The sequence below is a fragment of the Mya arenaria genome, chromosome 16, assembly GCF_026914265.1.
Source record: "Mya arenaria isolate MELC-2E11 chromosome 16, ASM2691426v1".
Taxonomy (NCBI): domain Eukaryota; kingdom Metazoa; phylum Mollusca; class Bivalvia; order Myida; family Myidae; genus Mya; species Mya arenaria.
Window position 1 is genome coordinate 22,058,877 of NC_069137.1, and position 19,306 is coordinate 22,078,182.

The window sequence follows — 19,306 nt, forward strand, 5'->3', positions numbered from 1 at the left end:
CTGACATTTAATTTGGAGCCGAGAGCAAGATTCAATTTAAAAACAGTGAAAAATATCAAATTGAGATTTTCACTGTTTAAAACAGTGAAATATCAATTTTATTTCAATGATAAATCTTTATAAGCCACTGGAAAGCAAATATATATATCTGATGAACTGCACAAGGCCAAAACAAAGATAGGTGCAATTATATATAACACTAGAATAAAAGTTCCATTAAGAATTTGGCACAGAGAGAGAATATTACTTCATCAATTAGACACTCCAAGCTACATAATTCATAGAAATGTCTTGGTTCCCTGCCAGAATAATGGTTCCACTGTATATTCATTCATCAGTATCTTTTTGTTATTTCTTGCAGAATATAGCAAGTAGCTGCATGACTGTACGCAAATACAAAGTTGTGTAATGAAATTTTGACAGGCCGAAGTTTTTGTCATACCAAAAACGCTGAAGTTTATATAAAAAACGAGTTATAGATGGGGGTAATATACCCCAAGGCATCGATCTGCATTATCCCAGATTGGCCCTAGCTATGTGCCTGGTAAACCAATTGTAATTACCAGGGGTGAATTTAGGATTTGGCCTTAGAGGAGGCACACTTTGGTAGCAAATCTAGAAAAGAATTCCCCCTACCTGATAAATACGAACAATAGATAGTTTTAATGAGTTTTTTAGGGCTTGAGGATGTTTTCAAAGAGAAATAGTTCTTAAGAGGAGGCGCGTGCCTGTGTGCCCCCCGTCTGAATCCGCTGGTGATTACTGGGGCCTCACAAATTGCTATAAGGGGAACGAATTAGACCGCAAGACTGCAGCAAATTTAGATTGTGCACAATTTTGCACAGACTGATAAATTGTGCAAGCATAGACTTGAGATTCTACAAATAGGGTTTCCCAAAAAAACATGGTTTGTAATTAATAAAATTGATATTTCACTGTTTCAAACAGTGAGAATATCAAATTGATTTTTTTCACTGTTTTGAAATTTAAGCCCACTCTCAGTTCCTAATCAAATGTAAATTTCAGAATTTTATTGACATCTTTTCTAAAATTATGTCAAGTGCGCATACAAATTGGCGCATTTTTCACCAAAAAAGTGTAATTAAATGACTTTTAATTCCATTTTCAGGCATATAATAAAAAGAAAATTGTTTGTTTCAGTGTAAGATAGCAAAATATTTCACTGGTGAACACCAAAAGTGTAAATTTCACTTGTGGCTACGACACTTGTGAAATATTAACTTTGGTGCTCACTCGATGAAATATATTATGATCTTACACTGAAACAAACAATTATCCTCAATATACTTCATAAATAGTTTGGGACAATTGACTAACAAAATCTCGTTTTAATGAATATGCAAAAGCAGGGGAAACAACTCTTATTCCAATGAATTGGCATGTTAAATTTAAATATTCTTCAATAACCTAATTGCGTCAGTTAAGCCGTGTGGTCTTGACTACAATTAAAACGAGTTGTGCCGAAATGACGAACCTGGTTCAATCCTGGCTTTCACTAGAATATTGATTACGAGATTTTCCTAGCCAAATCGCCCACAGTACATAACAAAGCATAGCAAATTTAAGTGTATCGGGGGTATCCGGCCATGAACATATATAAGCAAAGCAGACACACGAGAGAAATATTCAATCTGTCTTGCCAGCATAATTGTAAACAATGTAAAAACCTATTTTTTCTTCTATTTTTGGCTTGATACAGACAAATAAAGACCATAATGACATTTCAAGGTCGTAGCGACCAAATTCGATAAAAGAAAACTGCAGCATTTTTCAGGCCTATCAAGGAAATCAATGGCAATTCAGGAAGCCTTCAATCCTAGCTACAAATGCAAGAACTTGGTATTTCCCATTAAACCAGTAGACACGTATAGAGTTCTTGCACTAAGGAAATCAATGGCTATTCAGAAAGCCTCCAATCTTGAGTATAAATTGAATTCAATAAATCCTCTTAGAAGACCAGAAACTTATTGAGTTATGGTGTTACGTCTTTTCTCAGCCTAAACTTCTTCAATATTATCATTGATAAACAAGAGATGTTTGTAAAACATGACTGTATGCCCTCTTAATACCCACAGCAAATTTGTAATTTCACATTAAATGGCTGTATCCCTCCAGTCCACAGCAAATTTTACACATTAAATGTTTACAGGGTAATTTTAAGATTATGACCAACATCCCTTCCAAGTTTGAGGATAGCAGGTCGAATTATTGACTAGTTTAGAATGTTTTTAGAGGAGTTGATAAGTAAAACATATATGTGTCCTTCTGACAGAAAGCTGTTTTTAAAGCTGCACTCTCACAGATTGGCCGTTCTGACAACTTTTTTTATTTTTTGTCTTGGAACGAGTCAATTTATGCGAAAACACATGTAAACCAGTCATATAAGACTGCTGACAAAAATTAGATCGCAGACTTTAATATTGAAGTTCAAAAAATGATGTTTTATGCGTTTTTTTCTAAACCGTTAGTAAGGGTTTAAGCCATAAAACCTTAAATTTGGAATGGAAATATGAAAATCTGCGATCTGATCTTTTGTCAGCAGTCTTTTATCATTGGTTTTCAGATATCTACCCCAAAAATTGCTCATTGGATAGACAAAAAAAAAAAAGTTGAAAAAACAGTAAATCTGTGAGAGTGCAGCTTTAAAGGTGAGTTAAGTACTTTTAGTTCCCAGTATAAATAATGTTTATAATAATACAACAATGGTCAATTACTTGCAACTCCCTAGCCAACCATTTTAGTTATTTATCATTGAACTTTTATAAAATACCTGTTTTGAAAGATGACCATGACTGTGAACAATCTGGTGACCTTGGCCTTTGACCTGTTGATCTTAAAATCAAAAGGGATCTACAGGTCATAACCAACCTTAAGTCCAAGTTTGCGGACCATAAATCCATGCCAAAATCTCAGTATATTGATTGGACAAGGTGTTTGTGTCCAAGGTCACTGTGACCTTGACCTTTGGTCTGCTGACTGCAAAATCAAAGGGGGTCATCTGCAGCTCATCACCGACCATCCTACCAAGTTTGATGACTATAAGACCCAAGCAATTACTCTAGTTATCAATCAAACCAGCTCAAGAATACAAGGTCAATTCAACCATGATCTTCACCTATAGACCTCAAAATCAATAGGGGTCATCTGCTGTCAACTCATTATGAAACACATAACCAAGTTTAAGGAACTTAGGCCCAAACATACTCTAATCATCAATCAGACAAGATTTTATACTAGATCTGTGACCTTTGACCACAAAGTTGTCAGGGGTGATTTGAAGGTCATGACCAACCTCCCTACCAAGATTGAGGACCATAGGCCCATGCATACTATAAGTTATCAATTGGACCAGCTTTTTGTGTTCAAGGTCACTGAGAATGTGACCTTTGACCAACTGACCTCAAAAATTAATAGGCTCAAGCATATTATTATTATCTATCAGATAAGATTTGGTCTACCAACAAGCAGACTGACATGTGCAAAGTGATATACCTCCCCTTCTTCATAATAAATGTAGATTGCTTTAATTTTGCCATGTCTTTCGCTAATATTTGCAATTCCATCAAATCAAGAATTCAATATTTCACTAATTGATATAAGATAAAAGACCTACCGTATACAAATTTGATTCATGTAATCATGGCATCACCAATAATCAACCTTGTAAATCTGTTCAAAACAAAAATGGCAACTGAAGGTCCCCCATACCACCCACCCCCCAGCATCCAGGGTGGTTACAATTGTCTATTTTTTTACCAAAAAGGGGCATACCTGAACAATTATTGATGACAGATTTATCGGATTTGCTATACACAATGTGCTATGTCTCTGGCTACGTACTAAGTTCCATTTAAATATTTTAAACAGTTTTTGAGCTTGGCCACTGCAGGCTTCAAGTTTTTGCACCAGGACAAAGACATTGCATTGTTATTTTCTCATCAAAAAGGAGAATTACAGAAAAATTATCAAAGCCAGAGGTACAGGTATTGCAAAACATTATCTGCCATGTTGCTGGCAACATGTGAGCTAAGTGCATTTGAAGATCTTTCTTAGTTTTCAAGTTTCACCAGTACAATGAAAACGCAGACATGGATATCAGTAAGACTTCTTCAACTTTTTTTATTAAAACCAACATGGCCCTTGCAATTTTAAAGGGATATGCTCACAAATTTGATGATGGCATCATGTTTTGAAACTTTGTTGAAATTCAGCTACTTCAATTAATTGTATAAACACCAGGCTTAAATAATTGAATTTTCAATAGAGTTACAAAAGCTATTCAGCAAAAAAAGAGCATTTCCTGTGACATTTGGAAACCATTTTAAACATTGTTACAGAGGACTTATTTGGAATTCTAATGATGTTCTATGATTGTTACAATCATTTTGTTCACATTCAACACAAAGTTATTTTTTTCCGTATCTGAAAATAGAAAAATGGACAAGTCCCTTTAAGGCACTCTATTGTACGGGCTCAGTAGCATTGATGGATTTCTTACATAACTGCAGACAAATCAATACAAAAATACAAGTTCTCTAAATTGGCTGGCTGGGACTTGCGAGCTGTGCCAATCATAGTTTTTGCCAATCGCTAAGAGTTTTTGCTGTTCTATAACGAATGTTTGCTTTTTCCGAGAATAAGAAAAAAAATAGAAACACGTTGCAGCTGTATATCTGTTTCTGAACGGGACAGATTTTCTCATGAAATTGAGATCTGAAGTGAATGAAATTGATTCCAGTGATTAAAAGGCCACCTTTCACATAAAAACATGATAAAATTTTGACCATCTTCGCTGAAATTTATTTATTTTTTACATCAATGCTTAGATATAAAAGTTTTTAAACAACATAACTGGACTGTTTTATTTTTTTGTATTTATTATTTATTTAATTGATACAGTACTTTTCAGTCAACATTTAAATATACTTGGAAGAAATAAAAATGCAATTTTTTAACCTCATATTAAAAGATAATAATAATTATTCAGTCTGAATATATTTTTTATTTATTTTTTTTATAAAATGTATTTAACCATATTATGGTACAAGAACTCAGAAGGGCTGTTTTAAGATTGACCTTGAAAAGAAGAAAGTCTAGCATTCGGAACTCCTCGGCCATTTTCTTCAAAAACAACCTCGGATGTATTTGGACGGTTTACATACTCAAAAGGTGGTACGTTTAAGTCCGCTGCAAGTAGATCGCGTAGTAATTTTATTTAGCAGTTAAACTTTATGTCTTTACTCTTGGTAATCTTAATTATGTTTGCAATAATACACTTCACTGGTAATCAATTTAAACTTAGATCAATTAATACAACTCTAAAACACTAAATTTAATTAACGATATATTTTTAAAAAATACGAACTACTTCAACTGATGTACCGGCATACATCCGAGGTTGTTTTTGAAAAAATGGCCGAGGAGTTCCGAATGAAAGTCTAGATAGATGCAGAAAAGAAACATATTTATTTTAACGCATCATGTTATATTTAACTCATTACACTGTAATTGTCAAATGAATTAAAAGTATGGCTTTTGTGCAGATAAAAAATTATTCACATATTTTTTTACGTTTTTTTTTTTAACTGAGGAATTTGTGGCTTCTTAGCTATTAATTGAAAACACTATTTATGAAGGCTTTTATTTTTTAGAACAGCATATTCTACTCCATTTCAGTTAATTCACCTGTTTTTTTATTCAGCATCCATTTCTACCCCCCCCCCACATAGTGAAAGAAGAAACTCATCTACATCTATTTTTCTGCACAGACTACTCTCATTTCCAAACAAATCCCCCTCCTAGCAAAGGAGAAAAGCTCACCCGTTTTTCCAGCACAGACTATTTCCACAAAATCCCACCCCCAAAACATCCCCCCCCCCCCCATAGACAAAGGAGAAAACTCACCTCTTTTACAGCACAGACTATTTTCATTTCCACCACCAACATATAAAAAATGTTCAACAGCACAAGCAGTACTTCCATACATAATGATAGCAGTTCAAGGACAGCAATCAGAGCATCCTCTAGCATATGGCATCTGAATAACCTCCCTTTGTTAACACAGATTTAGCTCCCTTGTTATAGACTCGGATTGTGTTTTAAACAAATACTTCTGTAGCTTCTGTGTAGCATCCCCTTGCTAATACAGACTCAGCTCTCTTGATTTCATTTCCAATTGATTTATGTTTTAAGTCTTAAGTTTAATTTTGCAAATTTATTTCATTTGCATCCTCTACACTATCTAAATAATCTCCCTTGCTTACAAATACTTAGCTCCCTTGTTTTAGACTGAAATTTATTAAAAAGTATACTTCTGCAGTTTCATAGACAGCAATCAATGCAACCTCCCTTACTTAAAACAGAATTAGCTCCCTTGTTTTATAGTGATCTTTAAATATCACTTTTGCAAATGAAAGCATCCTCCAGCATTTGAATAAACTCCCTTCGAATTTAACACAGTTTTAATGGAACCAAAATAATCTTCCTTTTTAAAGACTTGCTTAAAAGTTTTTTATATCTCCTCAAACAAAATAATATTATTAAGAGTTAGACAGCGTTCGAATGGTCTAAAATACATGAAAATATGCACAAGGTTCTTTTTTTCTATTGAAAAATATTTTCTCAATATTTTATTAGCGCTTATTTATAACTTTAATTCCTTCAACTTTCTTGGCAAAGATGAAAATTAAATTCAAATATCTCCATCCAAAGTTATAATGCCTAGCGAAATAAATTCTTCATCAAGAATTGTAATGAAACATAGCTTTTCATAGCTCCACTGACATTTAAGCATACAACATTTCCGTTAACAGTAATAACACAAAAAACCTTAAATTGCATGGCTCACAATATAACCACTATACTCAATGCAATGTCTGATTTTATCACAATATAAAATATTAGCATCCTTCATAACAAACAACGCTCTCCAAAACTATTGATATAATAACTTGGTGGGAATGCAAAATTACCCAATACCGAGATAGCATTATATTTGGCATTTTTTAACGAATAACAAAACGAGCAGCCTACAATATTGACCAGCAATCTCTCAGGACCAGCGATATCAGACTTACAGCCAGGAAGCAAATGCAGTCAAGGTTTAGTATTTCATGCTAATGCAGTTTTTTCTATTTCCTATTTTGGAGATAAATATTCTTGTAGGGTTTTATCGTATATTAGCTAAGCAGGTGTCCTGGAAGAATTTTAGAATCATCGATTTAATTTCAAGAACTGGGGCAGTATGAAACTCTAAGAGTCCTTTCCTAACTTTCCACACTAATATTAGTATCTCTTTAGTCATATGAAATAAAAAATAAAGAATTTCCAAAATACATTATTTTCATTGACTTTATTGAAAAAAAACATACTTTAATGGTGAAAACACTTAATAAACTTTTCTTTTTTTTTAAATTTGACTATGAAAATTTTAAACAATCGACTTAAGTTAGGAAAAGACTTAAAGTTGCACTCTCACAGATTGATCATTTTTAAACAACTTTTTGTCTTGGAAAGAGCAATTTTTTGCGTAAATATCTGCAAACCAATGATATCAGATTGCTGACAAAAAATCAGATCATGGATTTTCATATTTTAGTTCGAAAATTAATGTTTTATGGCTTAAACCATTACTAACGGTTTAAGAAAAATGCATAAAACATCAATTTTTAAATTTAAATGTAAAAATCTGTGATCTGATTTTTTGTCAGCATTTTTATATAACTGGTTTCCATGGATTTTCGCAAAAAAATTGGCTCGTTGCAAGACAAAAAATAAAAAAGTTGCCAAAACTTTCAATTTGTGAGAGTGCAGCTTTAAGATACAGCCCCTGTTCTTGTTCATTTCTTAAGAACTGTTCTCAACCTGTAAATGGACTTTGTGTTATAGAACTTTTCTAGAACAAGTGGTCATGAACAGTTACAGAAGAGTTCTAAAACATCTGTCCATAAAATGTTATAGAACTGTTCTTGAACAAGCGCTCAAAAACAGTGGCAGAACGGTTCCAGAACATCTGTGACATTCTGTCCCTGAAATGTTATATATATCTACTTAGAACATGTGGTCAAAACCAGTAACAAAATGGTTCTATAACATCTGTCCCTGAAATGTTATAGAACTGTTCTAGAACATGTGGTCAAAACAGTTATTGAAGAGTTCTAGACATCTGTCCCTGAATGTTATAGAACTGTTCTAGAACATGTGGTCAAAACAGTTATTGAAGAGTTCTAGACATCTGTCCCTGAATGTTATAGAACTGTTCTAGAACATGTGGTCAAAAACAGTAACAAAATGGTTCTAGAACATCTGTCCCTTAAATGTTATAGAACTGTTCTAGAACATGTGGTCAAAACAGTTATTGAAGAGTTCTAGACATCTGTCCCTGAATGTTATAGAACTGTTCTAGAACATGTGGTCAAAACAGTTATTGAAGAGTTCTAGACATCTGTCCCTGAATGTTATAGAACTGTTCTAGAACATGTGGTCAAAAACAGTAACAAAATGGTTCTAGAACATCTGTCCCTGAAATGTTGTAGAACTGTTCTAGAACATGTGGTCAAAACAGTTATTGAAGAGTTCTAGACATCTGTCCCTGAATGTTATACAACTTCACATTTTGTAAGAATTTCCCAGTCAAATTTACTGACTTTTTTAGGATACTTATTTATATTATAGCTATTTTAAGCTAAATACTACCCTCTTAGCCAAAGGTTATTTTAAAATGTGAGGTGCACTTCATAATGTGAAAAAATGTTTTGAAAACTAAATTAAATTCATATTCATGACCTTTACCAAATAATTATGATTAGAATCATTTAAATTAACCTTAATTGCAGCTAAGATTTCCAGCATTTTTTCCCCCCTAACAACCAGTCATTAATGACTTCGATTCCTGAATTGTTTTTTTTTGTTGCATGGTCTGCAGAAATAATGATCATTTTGAAATTAATTAAAAATCAAATTTTCCGTCCAATGTCTTGGAAAGTGCTTCATATTATTATATGACAAGCATATTTTTAGCTTTTTTTCTTTCATAAACAACTTGCAATCTGAAAGTATTGATCAGGCAATCCGTAAATTGACTGGCCATCTCTGAAGTCTGAAGATTGTGGATTTCAAATCTATTGCTTGGAGGCTATAATGCGGTTAGGGTTTAGAATTTCATGCAAAACATTTCTATTTCCTATCTTAAAGAGAATTCTTCCGTGCGCCTGGTTTTGTGTAGACTTTTTTTTTTAGACATATTTGACTTAAAGGTACTCGCTCATGTTTTTTTTAAATGCAATTTTTTGTATGACGAAATAAAGTGTGGCAAATCATTAAACGTGTTAAAACTGAGATACCAAAAGCTAGAACACTTCAGAAAATGTTTAAATTTGCTCAAAAACCGTTATTGAAGACTATACTTTTCATTAGCGTTAAAAACGCTTATAAACACTTAATTACAGTTTTGTTGTTGCTTGATTGGTTGATTGGCATTATCACATGATGTTATCAATGTATTGCTAAGAGGTAAAAATATCTACCACTTTTGTAAAACTCCCAGTGGCGTTGAGATTTAGGCATCTGCTTTCTTACTTTTTCTTGACTTTACCAGGGAGTGATCGCACCCCACTAAAGCCAAAATACTTTTTTAGGCTATAACTGTATTTCTTTCTGCAATTTCGATATCATAGAGAAAAATAATGATAAGTGTTTTTAGATGCATTACCAGGAAAACTTATTTTTGGTCGAAAAAAACATGAGCGAGTATCTTTGTATAGTGCATATATAGTTTTGGTGCTACCATTTTAACTTTCACTTTCAATTTAGGGTTGATATTACATTTATTTTATATATTATATTTTACTTTGTTGCAAACCAAGAACCAATCAAAACTGTTGTGACAAAATGCCTTTACTGATCAATCGTATTTACTCGTGTATCCCCGGGAATCAACATCATGATCGCATATCGGAAATCCGAAATGGCCGACTTTTGGCGATGTTATGTGACGTCAATATCAGTATGGGATCAACTAACTACCGCAAAGGCAAATAATCAGCGAAAGTTTTTATAGTCATTTCGCTTTCAAATACCTTTTCGCTATTTAGTCGTCTCAATATATGTCGGTCATTCGGACCGTCATTTTCGGAAGATCTGCCGGACCTGTACAAAATTTGCCGGACATGTCCGGCGAACCGGCACATTTCAGGAAGACTGATATACCATTATATTTATTGTAAATATCACAGTTGAATTTCGACAGAACTTTTTGTTTTTCTACAAATACACTGCTTTTTAATCCAGTTTTGGAAACTGTGTTTATCGAATTGTAAATGAATAAAATAAACCACACAAACACGTAAAGTTTATTATCTTAAACGTTTCGGCGTAAACGCCTTCATCAGTACATATAAACAAACAATATAAACAGGAAGTTACGTCAACGTAATATACCTGCTGTAGGTCATTTGGCGGCAAAATAAGTGACATGCTAAATATTTTTTTGTTTATCGAATTGTCCAAGTTTGGAAATTTGGAAAAATTGACACTTTTTTGTAAAGGGAAACTGCCTTTTGGAGAATACTTGATTATTTAAGGAACAACATCAATAAAGTTACGTGAGATTATCAGCATATTTACATCCCACAGTGTCGCAGAGCCACCGTCAGATGTTACGTGCCTGAAAACATGCATGTCTGGGCAATCTTGTCCAGAGCATAACTTTAAAGTCTTTGAGGTATTGACTTCATACTTCATACACAAATAGATCCCATTTAGGAGAAGTGCAGTACACAGGAACCATAACTCTGGCAGCAGTATTTTTGAAGTAATTTCCCTTTGTTAATTTCATTGTTATTTTATTGTCTTCAGGTGAAATTGATACAATTAATTCTGAATTTTGCAGGGGGGGGGGGGGGGGGGGGGGGGGTATAAGGCAGAATGTGATTGCTCTTGTAACACATATATTACAATCATATTAACATGGACACCTCACTGAGCAAAATATTCATCCCTTTAGATTATCCCGTCAGTCTGGCATCCTAAGTGTCTAAGATTGAGAGGTGGTCAATAAAAGCTGTCTGCCTCCAGCACAAGACAAATTTAAGCATTGGATTCTTATAAAGGGGCACCGCATAAGTTTGAAAATTAGAAAAATATTCAAGCTGTTAGTTATGTGTCCGACTATTATGCATTGACTTGTCTTTAAATAAGTAATGTCTATTATTGCAAACAATATATGTTGATTTGTGATAATTTTCTTAAGCAAAAATTAGAACTTGAATTGAGCAGGGTATTATGTAATAGCTAGATGACATGAAGTAACATTTTAATGATTAAGATTAGGCAGACTGAGCGTAGGCAACGAGCTCTTCTTAATCATTAACATAATAATTCAGGTCATCTAACTTACTCCGAATACAACCTCATTGGCTGACACATTGTTTTAATACACAAAAATAAATTGACGCCAATGAACTTTATCACATTTTGTTTTTCTATAATTTTATAAAGCATTCTTGTTTATTTCTAGGCAAAAACCAAATATAAGAATGCTGAAAGCTCAGATCGCAGTTTTCCATATTAACATTTGAAAATAAATGAATTATGACTATAATCAATCCTTTAAGAAAAATGCATAAAACATCAATTATATATCATAAATATGAAAACCTACAATCATTTTTTTTTTGTCGGCAGTCTTATTTCACTGGTTTCCATGCATTTTCACAAATATTGGCTCGTTCCAAGACAAAAATAGAAAAAAGTTGTCAAAATATACACTCTGTGAGAGTCCAGCTTTAAAAGGTTTACCAAGCCTGATCTTTTAAAGGGGCTGTACTCCGTATGAAGAAATAGCGAAAAAAGGGAAGAAAATTATCCAAAACTGACATAAACTTGGCATTGATGTGTACAATGCACTGAAATTTACTAACTGAAGTACCACATAGTTTACAATTAATTTATTTTTCGCAGTTTTTTTCATATTTTTCCATTAAAAAAGATTACTAGGTATGTCTACCTAGTAGAATTCATTCCTTATCAAGTTATGCGTGATTGGCTAGTCGATGTTATCACGTGATATTACCAAGTTAGGTTTATAGCTTAAATATTCAAACCATTTAGGATAAGCCTTCGTAGCAAAGTGGATACAACAATGGAATGCAATTTTTGCGACACCGTTTGAACCCGGTCTCCAACCAGATTTTGTTTTTACATTTTTTTTTTACAATTATGATATCAAAGAGTAAAACATTTTATTAAATAATTGTCCTGAGATTCGTTACAGAAAAAAAACTTTTTTTGGTGCCAATCTGGTGTATAGTCCCTTTAATGAGTGTCGGGGCCTCAAAGCTGTGCAGTGCAACAACCTCTAAGTGCGTAATAATAATTCCACTGGCGTCAATATTTCTGCAGACCATGAAACAAAAACTCAAAGTACAAACAAATATCTTGCTAGCCCCGTCGTTATTATTACGGCGCCATCAATTCAAAGCAAAGATCGATATTCTCAATTTTCCCCCGGCTTATGCAATGTTTTTTCCCCAGAATAGTCTAATGTTGCCCAATACTTCAACTTGAATTATAGCTGACATTTTTTCAATCTATATTTTGTCTTTTGCAGAGTAGGAAATCCCAAAATTGCGATGTTTGCTTAACAATCATGCTTCAGTAGCAGGAACTGAGTATCAATTTTCAATTCAGGCCTAAAAAAAAATTGTGTTGTTAGATTTATTTTCATCCAGTCCAAAAAGGGTAGGGTAGGTAGGCTTTTTTTTCTCAGCCATAGTCTAACTGAATTCACCCTTTGAAATGAACAGAGATGAACTGAATATAATTCGATAGATAGATTCTTTTATTCCTTCAACAATGGAGAGCATAACATATTTATAACATATAAAACATGAATATACAGTGTTTATATAAACATAATTAGTGTTTGAAAATCGGACTCTGCTATCGATTATAATCGAATCGAATCCAACGAAGAAATTCTATTTACTATCGGGCCATAATGAAAAGTTCATAATATAATTTGGGAATACATTCTTATACATAGTATCATCATGATCATTTAAATGGTTTAACCTGGAGTCAGTAATACTATAGTCATGCTTATTGAAGCAGGTAATAAATGTCCATGAACTTGTAATGACTTTAATAACTTCACGAACGAACATAACAACAAAACACATTTATCAGATGCAAAATGATGCAAACCGCATCATGTACATGTAAGTTACCGCACTACAAAAAGATACTTAAATACCAGAAGTAACATTAGCGACATTGATTTTGGACAAACACTATCAATTGTCGCCGGCATTACATTGTCAGCGACGATTTATTGATTGTACTCGATAATCGTTTCATCACTAATCATAATCACTTGTCAAGCACTGGTTTACCACAGCCATGTAGTTTTTTTAAAGATATTTCTTGTTGTTTTTTATAAGGCTTCATGTAAGAGCATTATTGTCATAGTTAGGTAATGGCGTTAAAGTAAAAGTTTATTAGTAATGGCGTTAAAGAAAAAGTTTATTAGTAATGGCGTTAAAGAAAAAGTTTATTAGTAATGGCGTTAAAGAAAAAGTTTATTAGTAATGGCATTAAAGAAAAAGTTTATTAGTAATGGCGTTAAAGAAAAAGTTTATTAGTAATGGCATTAAAGAAAAAGTTTATTAGTAATGGCGTTAAAGAAAAAGTTTATTAGTAATGGCGTTTAAGAAAAAGTTTATTAGTAATGGCGTTAAAGAAAAAGTTTATTAGTAATGGCGTGTAAGAAAAAGTTTATTAGTAATGGCATTAAAGAAAAAGTTTATTAGTAATGGCATTAAAGAAAAAGTTTATTAGTAATGGCATTAAAGAAAAGGTTTATTAGAATTTATCAGTATAAAACTTTTTAAACTACATACTAAAATATATTTTATTTCATTAATAAACCATCCAACTATAATATAAATGGTAGGGTCGGGGCCCATTTTGTAGGTAGGGTCGTATTTTTTCTTTTGTCTTATTTGAGCCTCAATTTCTAATTCAATGTACATTGACTTGAAATTGGATTAATTAATATACCGTAAATGACTGGGTATAAGACGATACTAAGGGGGTATTAGACGCAGGGAAAAAAATCTGTGAAAAATCCGAGAAAAAAACTTTTAATCTATGTTTTTGGTTAAAAGACGCATAGAAAAAATGTCAAAATTGTCCGGCATTTTCAGCCACCATGTTTGTTGACAGTGACAAAAAAAAAAAATCGTGTCCGAACTCTTAGGTGAATTACGGTAACTTTAATCGAAAAATATTTTTGTTGAAATTATAAACGTCTTACGATATACAGTATCCCGATCTTCAACTGCCGTTTTAACCCGTATATACTCGATCAATATGACGCGAGTAACATCCCTTTCTACATAAATCTAAACAAACTCGCGGCTTGAAATTGACCTCAGAAAAAAAGTTCAAAAAATTGTTACTGGGTATTATACGCAGGCATTTTTTTTGTATCAAAATCTGAGAGAAAAAAGTGCGTCTAATACCCAGTCATTTACGGTATGGCTTAATTAAATTGTAATATGCAACAAATATTTTATTATGTGCGAAACCAAAATCCTTACTTGCATTAATTACAAGAACTTACAGTCCTGCCCTCATAAAAATATTCAAACATATCCAAGGCGTACCCTCCATAAACTCATCCTAGATTACTTTTTATGTCAATATAGGAGTAAAGAAAGTAGTAGTATTGAAAATAACATTTGGTCAATTTTTTTCAAGATAATATCAAATAACACATTCTTTTGGACGAAGCTGATCATCTTTTTATCATCGCAAACACGGCCACTTGAGCCTAAAAAAATAAATTGTTTGGTTAGGGTTACATCCTTTTCAAAAATAGGTAGGGTAGGTAGGCTTTTTATTTTTTTTTTTTTTTTTTTTTTATTATATGAGAATGTTATTTTCATCATTGGAGAAGGGTGTTAAAGTTATCTCCTGTATAAGCATTTAAGGTTTTAAACTACACATTGAAAAGCAATTAAAAAAAAAAAGAAAAAATATTTGTTTTATTATTTATTTTTTTAGTTTTTCATTTTTTTTTTTCAAACTGACTATAAAAACGGTAGGGTCGGCGCCTATTCCGTAGGTAGGGTCGGGTAACCCGAACCAAATGTATTTTTTTTTTAGGCCTTGTCAAGCTAGGTGACCACTTACACAACTCATATGCCCCCAAGCTGGGAATTGAACCAGGGTCACCTTGGTGAGAAGCGAGTACGCTTACAACATTATATTACTTCTTGTTTCATGTGTAAAGAAACACACTGGACTTTCAATTATGGACTTTACAGGATGAACTCGAGGTGAAACAACTCCATAGATCTACCACTTAGCTTTCCCTTGTATTCCCTATGTATTCAATACTGATAATAAGGTCTAAATGATGTGAAAATTGTTCACAGGTCAACATTTTCACCTGACTCCAGGGGACCGACAACTGACCACTGGGCAAGTGTAAAATCAGGCCCATATAAAGCTGCATTCTCACAGATATAACGTTTTGACAACTTTTTATTTTTTGTCTTGGAACGAGTCAATTTTTTGTGAAAATGCACGGACACCAATTATAGGAGACTGATGACAAAAAAAAAATTAGATTGCAGATTTTAATATTTAAGTTCAAAAAATTATTTTTATGCATTTATCTTAAGCATAGTTACGGTTTAAGCCATAAAACATCAATTTTCGAACGGAAATATGAAAATCTGCGATCTGATCTTTTGTCAGCAATCGTTTATTGTTGGTTTGCAGATAATTACGCATAAATTTGCTCTTTCCAAGACAAAAAATAAAAAAAGTTGTTAAAATGGTGTATCTGTGAAAGCGCAGCTTAAACAGCCGAAATCTGAAGGGCAGGGTCCTCCCCATTAAATAAACACTCAATATTTTCAACATAAAGTTATATATCCCATACAATTTAATATCCAACATAACTCGAAGCTTGAGCTGAGAGCAAACAGCACAAAGTACTAATGTTTAAATGAAAAGGAAGACAACTCTTACATACCTTTTTAAGGGAGTTGACATAGTTTAGAGTTCTCTCCTCCTTATTTACATTATAATCCATTTCAATCTCCATCAGGGGAGTACTTGGCATACATCATATCACATGACTGTCATGTGACCACCTGCAAATATAAAATACAGTCATTTTTCACCGTCAGTTCTGTCTGCCCAGCACAAGTAGATCAAAACACGGGCTTGGTAAGTTTGGGGGTGGGAGGGGGCTGGGTAAAGTTGTTAGGGGATCTAAGCAGCGGCTCCAGGATTTGACATCAGACCAGACGCAATTTGGTGGCACAATTGGCCAATTTTAGGTTAAATTTGCATATTTTTGCATTTTTTTCTTCAATATTGACCTAGACAGTTCATTGGGGTTTCTTGTTATCACCTTCGATGTCCCCGGAATTCCTCATACCAAAAAACAGGGCTTCAGTGACAATGCTATTGAATTAAATGTAACAAAAAATGTGTACAACACCCTGAAGTGTGATTTGTATGGAATTTTGATGTATTGATACATTGCAGTAAATTTGTAATCTCGCCTCGTTGAGGCCAGCACGCAGCAGCATGGAGAACTTTGAATGGTTGCGATCTGGATGATGGAGGTACCGTTAGGAAGGTATTGATGAGACCTATCCAAGGTGTCATGTTTGCTCACGTTACAGTTGATCCGCAGGTCTGCCTTACGTGCAGCTATTTACACATAAAGGGCTTGTCATGGAAAATATACAAATAGGAAACACATTTTGAGATAAGTACTGAAAACATACCAGTGTGTGTGTGTGCGTGCGTGCGTGCATGCGTGCGTGCGTGCGTGCGTGTGTGTTTAGACCTTGCGGTCAACCATTACCGCTGAAAGTACAAGCACTTTTTTCCAACGAGGTCCTTTGTTTTTGCAAAAGGGACAGCACGCGGAAGAGACAGTGGTGGGATACAAGGAAGTCCTGAAGGGATACCCTAGCTCTTTTTCGAGGAGACCCCTTGGTTCTTTTACGTGTAAAGCAACAATACATGGGGTACAACTTTGCTAGGTTAAACCAGTACTGAGTACACCACTCTTCCAAGCACTACCCTTTAAATGCCGAGCACCAGGCAAGGGAGCTACTTGTACCAATTTATAACATCTTTAGGTATGAAGCAGCCAGGGACTGAACCCATGACTTCCCACTCCGTAGGCGGATGCCTTAACCACTAGGCCACGGAGACTGATTGTATATATATATATATATATAATTGGTCTCAATGATGTTTTTCCAGTGTTTGTTTTTTTCTATTTAAACACAGTCATTAAAAAGCCCAATTTAGGGATGGAAGTAATACACTTGCCCACACAGAAGCTGTTCCTGTATAAATTTTGACATACATAAAGGGTCATGTAAGAAGTTTAGAATTCCTCCTTCCAGGAACTGTAAGTATTAATATTAAGTTGAATTAGGAACTCCTCCCCTGTAAAAACTATGTGCAGATTTATTAATAAGATAATGCAATTTATATAATATTATTCTATATTTTACTTTATGAACGATCTGCATCCATCATTTGCTATATCAGAGGGATCCAGTGTTACTAACCTCAGTCCCCAGTGTACAGTCAAAATTGGCCGGAATCTGTCATACCATCTGACACTGGTACTTTTATACTTTATTTATAAACACTTTCCCTTCATTTCAGTTCGCCAGTCGGAGAAGACCACAGTGGTCCATAATAATAAACAGCCGCTTTAGAGTCTTTGACGATTTTTGATTTGGCAAAAAAAAAAAAAGGAGTTCCCTTTATTGTGGCTAGGGACCACAGTAGTCATTCAATGACTAGGGACCACAGTAGCAGTATGATCGGTTGCACCATTTATCTTGACTAGTAATTAAATAACGACTGCATGACCACTGGAGGCATTGCCAGCCATGTTTATTAACTTGATATCTTTCCATATAATGTTACCTAGCTACAATAATGAGCGATCAGGGATACTCTTTTTATTATTTTGACATTTGTTATGTATCCCTGTAACGCTACAACTCTCTACCATTTAACAACTGGCGAAATGATATACTGTAATAATATGCATTGATGTTGAATAATAATGACAAAGTTGTTCAATTTTTATCCGACAGTGATCTGAACATGATTAAATTTGTCATAAGAGTTGTTATTTTCACATTAATATATGATGGGTCATGAATACCGTTTTACATGTACACAACCAGTCAGATTTGTCCAAGATTTACCCATATCGGGATACTTGATAAACAATCGACACTTGTAAGTGTTTTATGATAACTTAACATGTTTTTGGGCATACTGACATAACTTAATATGTGTTTAATAGAAGGCAATAATATTTTCGTAGAAACTTGAATTTATAACGGAGATAATTTTAAAATTGTGGCCGCGAGGATTCTCTGCGCAAGGACCGCTTGCTACTTTTTGCTGGGATGGTGGACGTCACGAGTCTGCCATATTAAACAAATCGTCAAAAGACTCTTTGACGGCCATTTAGGTGGACTATAATGTTACCATAACTTGGGACCTATTCGAAGTACACAACAGTGTTTGGAAGCATTTTCTTTTTATTTCAAGATTTTAAGATTCACCGGGCTTTCTAAACCGAGGGTCTTGACAACAGGGCCCGGCACGGAAGCCACTGCCATCAAATTAACAGGTCAAATAAAGCCAGTCTACATACTGTTTTAGTAAACAAATCATGGAGTTTTACTATATCAGAATAAACAACGTTTTATCGCGAAAAGGAAGGGACATATTTACAACGAAATAAAAGGTAAATGGATGAGTGAAAGGATAACTAAATTGGAATACTTACAGAGGCTTTGGTACCCTAAAATTCTACATTTTAGTTCAATTTCGCAAATACACACGTTGTAAATTGGTTATGTTTGTAATCAATTAACATACATTACTGTGCGCAGCCTCAGTACCAATTCTTGAATTCGGTAGTCTCCGTAAACAGCTTCGGAAGTTATCGATTATGCTTTATTTGTTTGACGGAAATAGGCGTTCTCATTCGTGATCAAATTTTGATTTTTCCGTGACTGTTCGGTTTAATTTCCGATAAATGGGTTACAGACTACCAATACTTTAAGCAATATGTGGTGTGTTCGATTGGAATACGGGTGTCTCTTGCATCGCGATATTAATAGTGTAAATGTAGCAAACACATACTAATGAATTCAACGTATACACTTGTCCACTTATTACTTAGAATCGTTCGCATGTTCGTAGAAGATGA

General features: G+C 33.9%; 1 protein-coding gene across 2 annotated transcripts in view; it reads right to left on the bottom strand.

Moving 5' to 3' along the window:
* The window catches only part of LOC128221157 (uncharacterized), a 59,206-nt gene extending 40,220 nt beyond the window's left edge, over positions 1–18,986 (bottom strand). The window contains exons 1-2 of one of the 2 annotated variants that reach the window (XM_052929618.1): positions 18,881–18,986; positions 16,067–16,187 (exon numbers count right to left, since the gene is read on the bottom strand). In XM_052929618.1, the coding sequence (XP_052785578.1) occupies positions 16,067–16,156 (90 nt within the window). In that variant the 5' untranslated portion in view covers positions 16,157–16,187; positions 18,881–18,986. Of the gene's footprint in view, positions 1–5,925; positions 6,123–16,066; positions 16,188–18,880 lie in introns of those variants that run through there. The other variant, XM_052929617.1, reaches the window with a different exon arrangement.
* Positions 18,987–19,306: the final 320 nt, after the last annotated feature.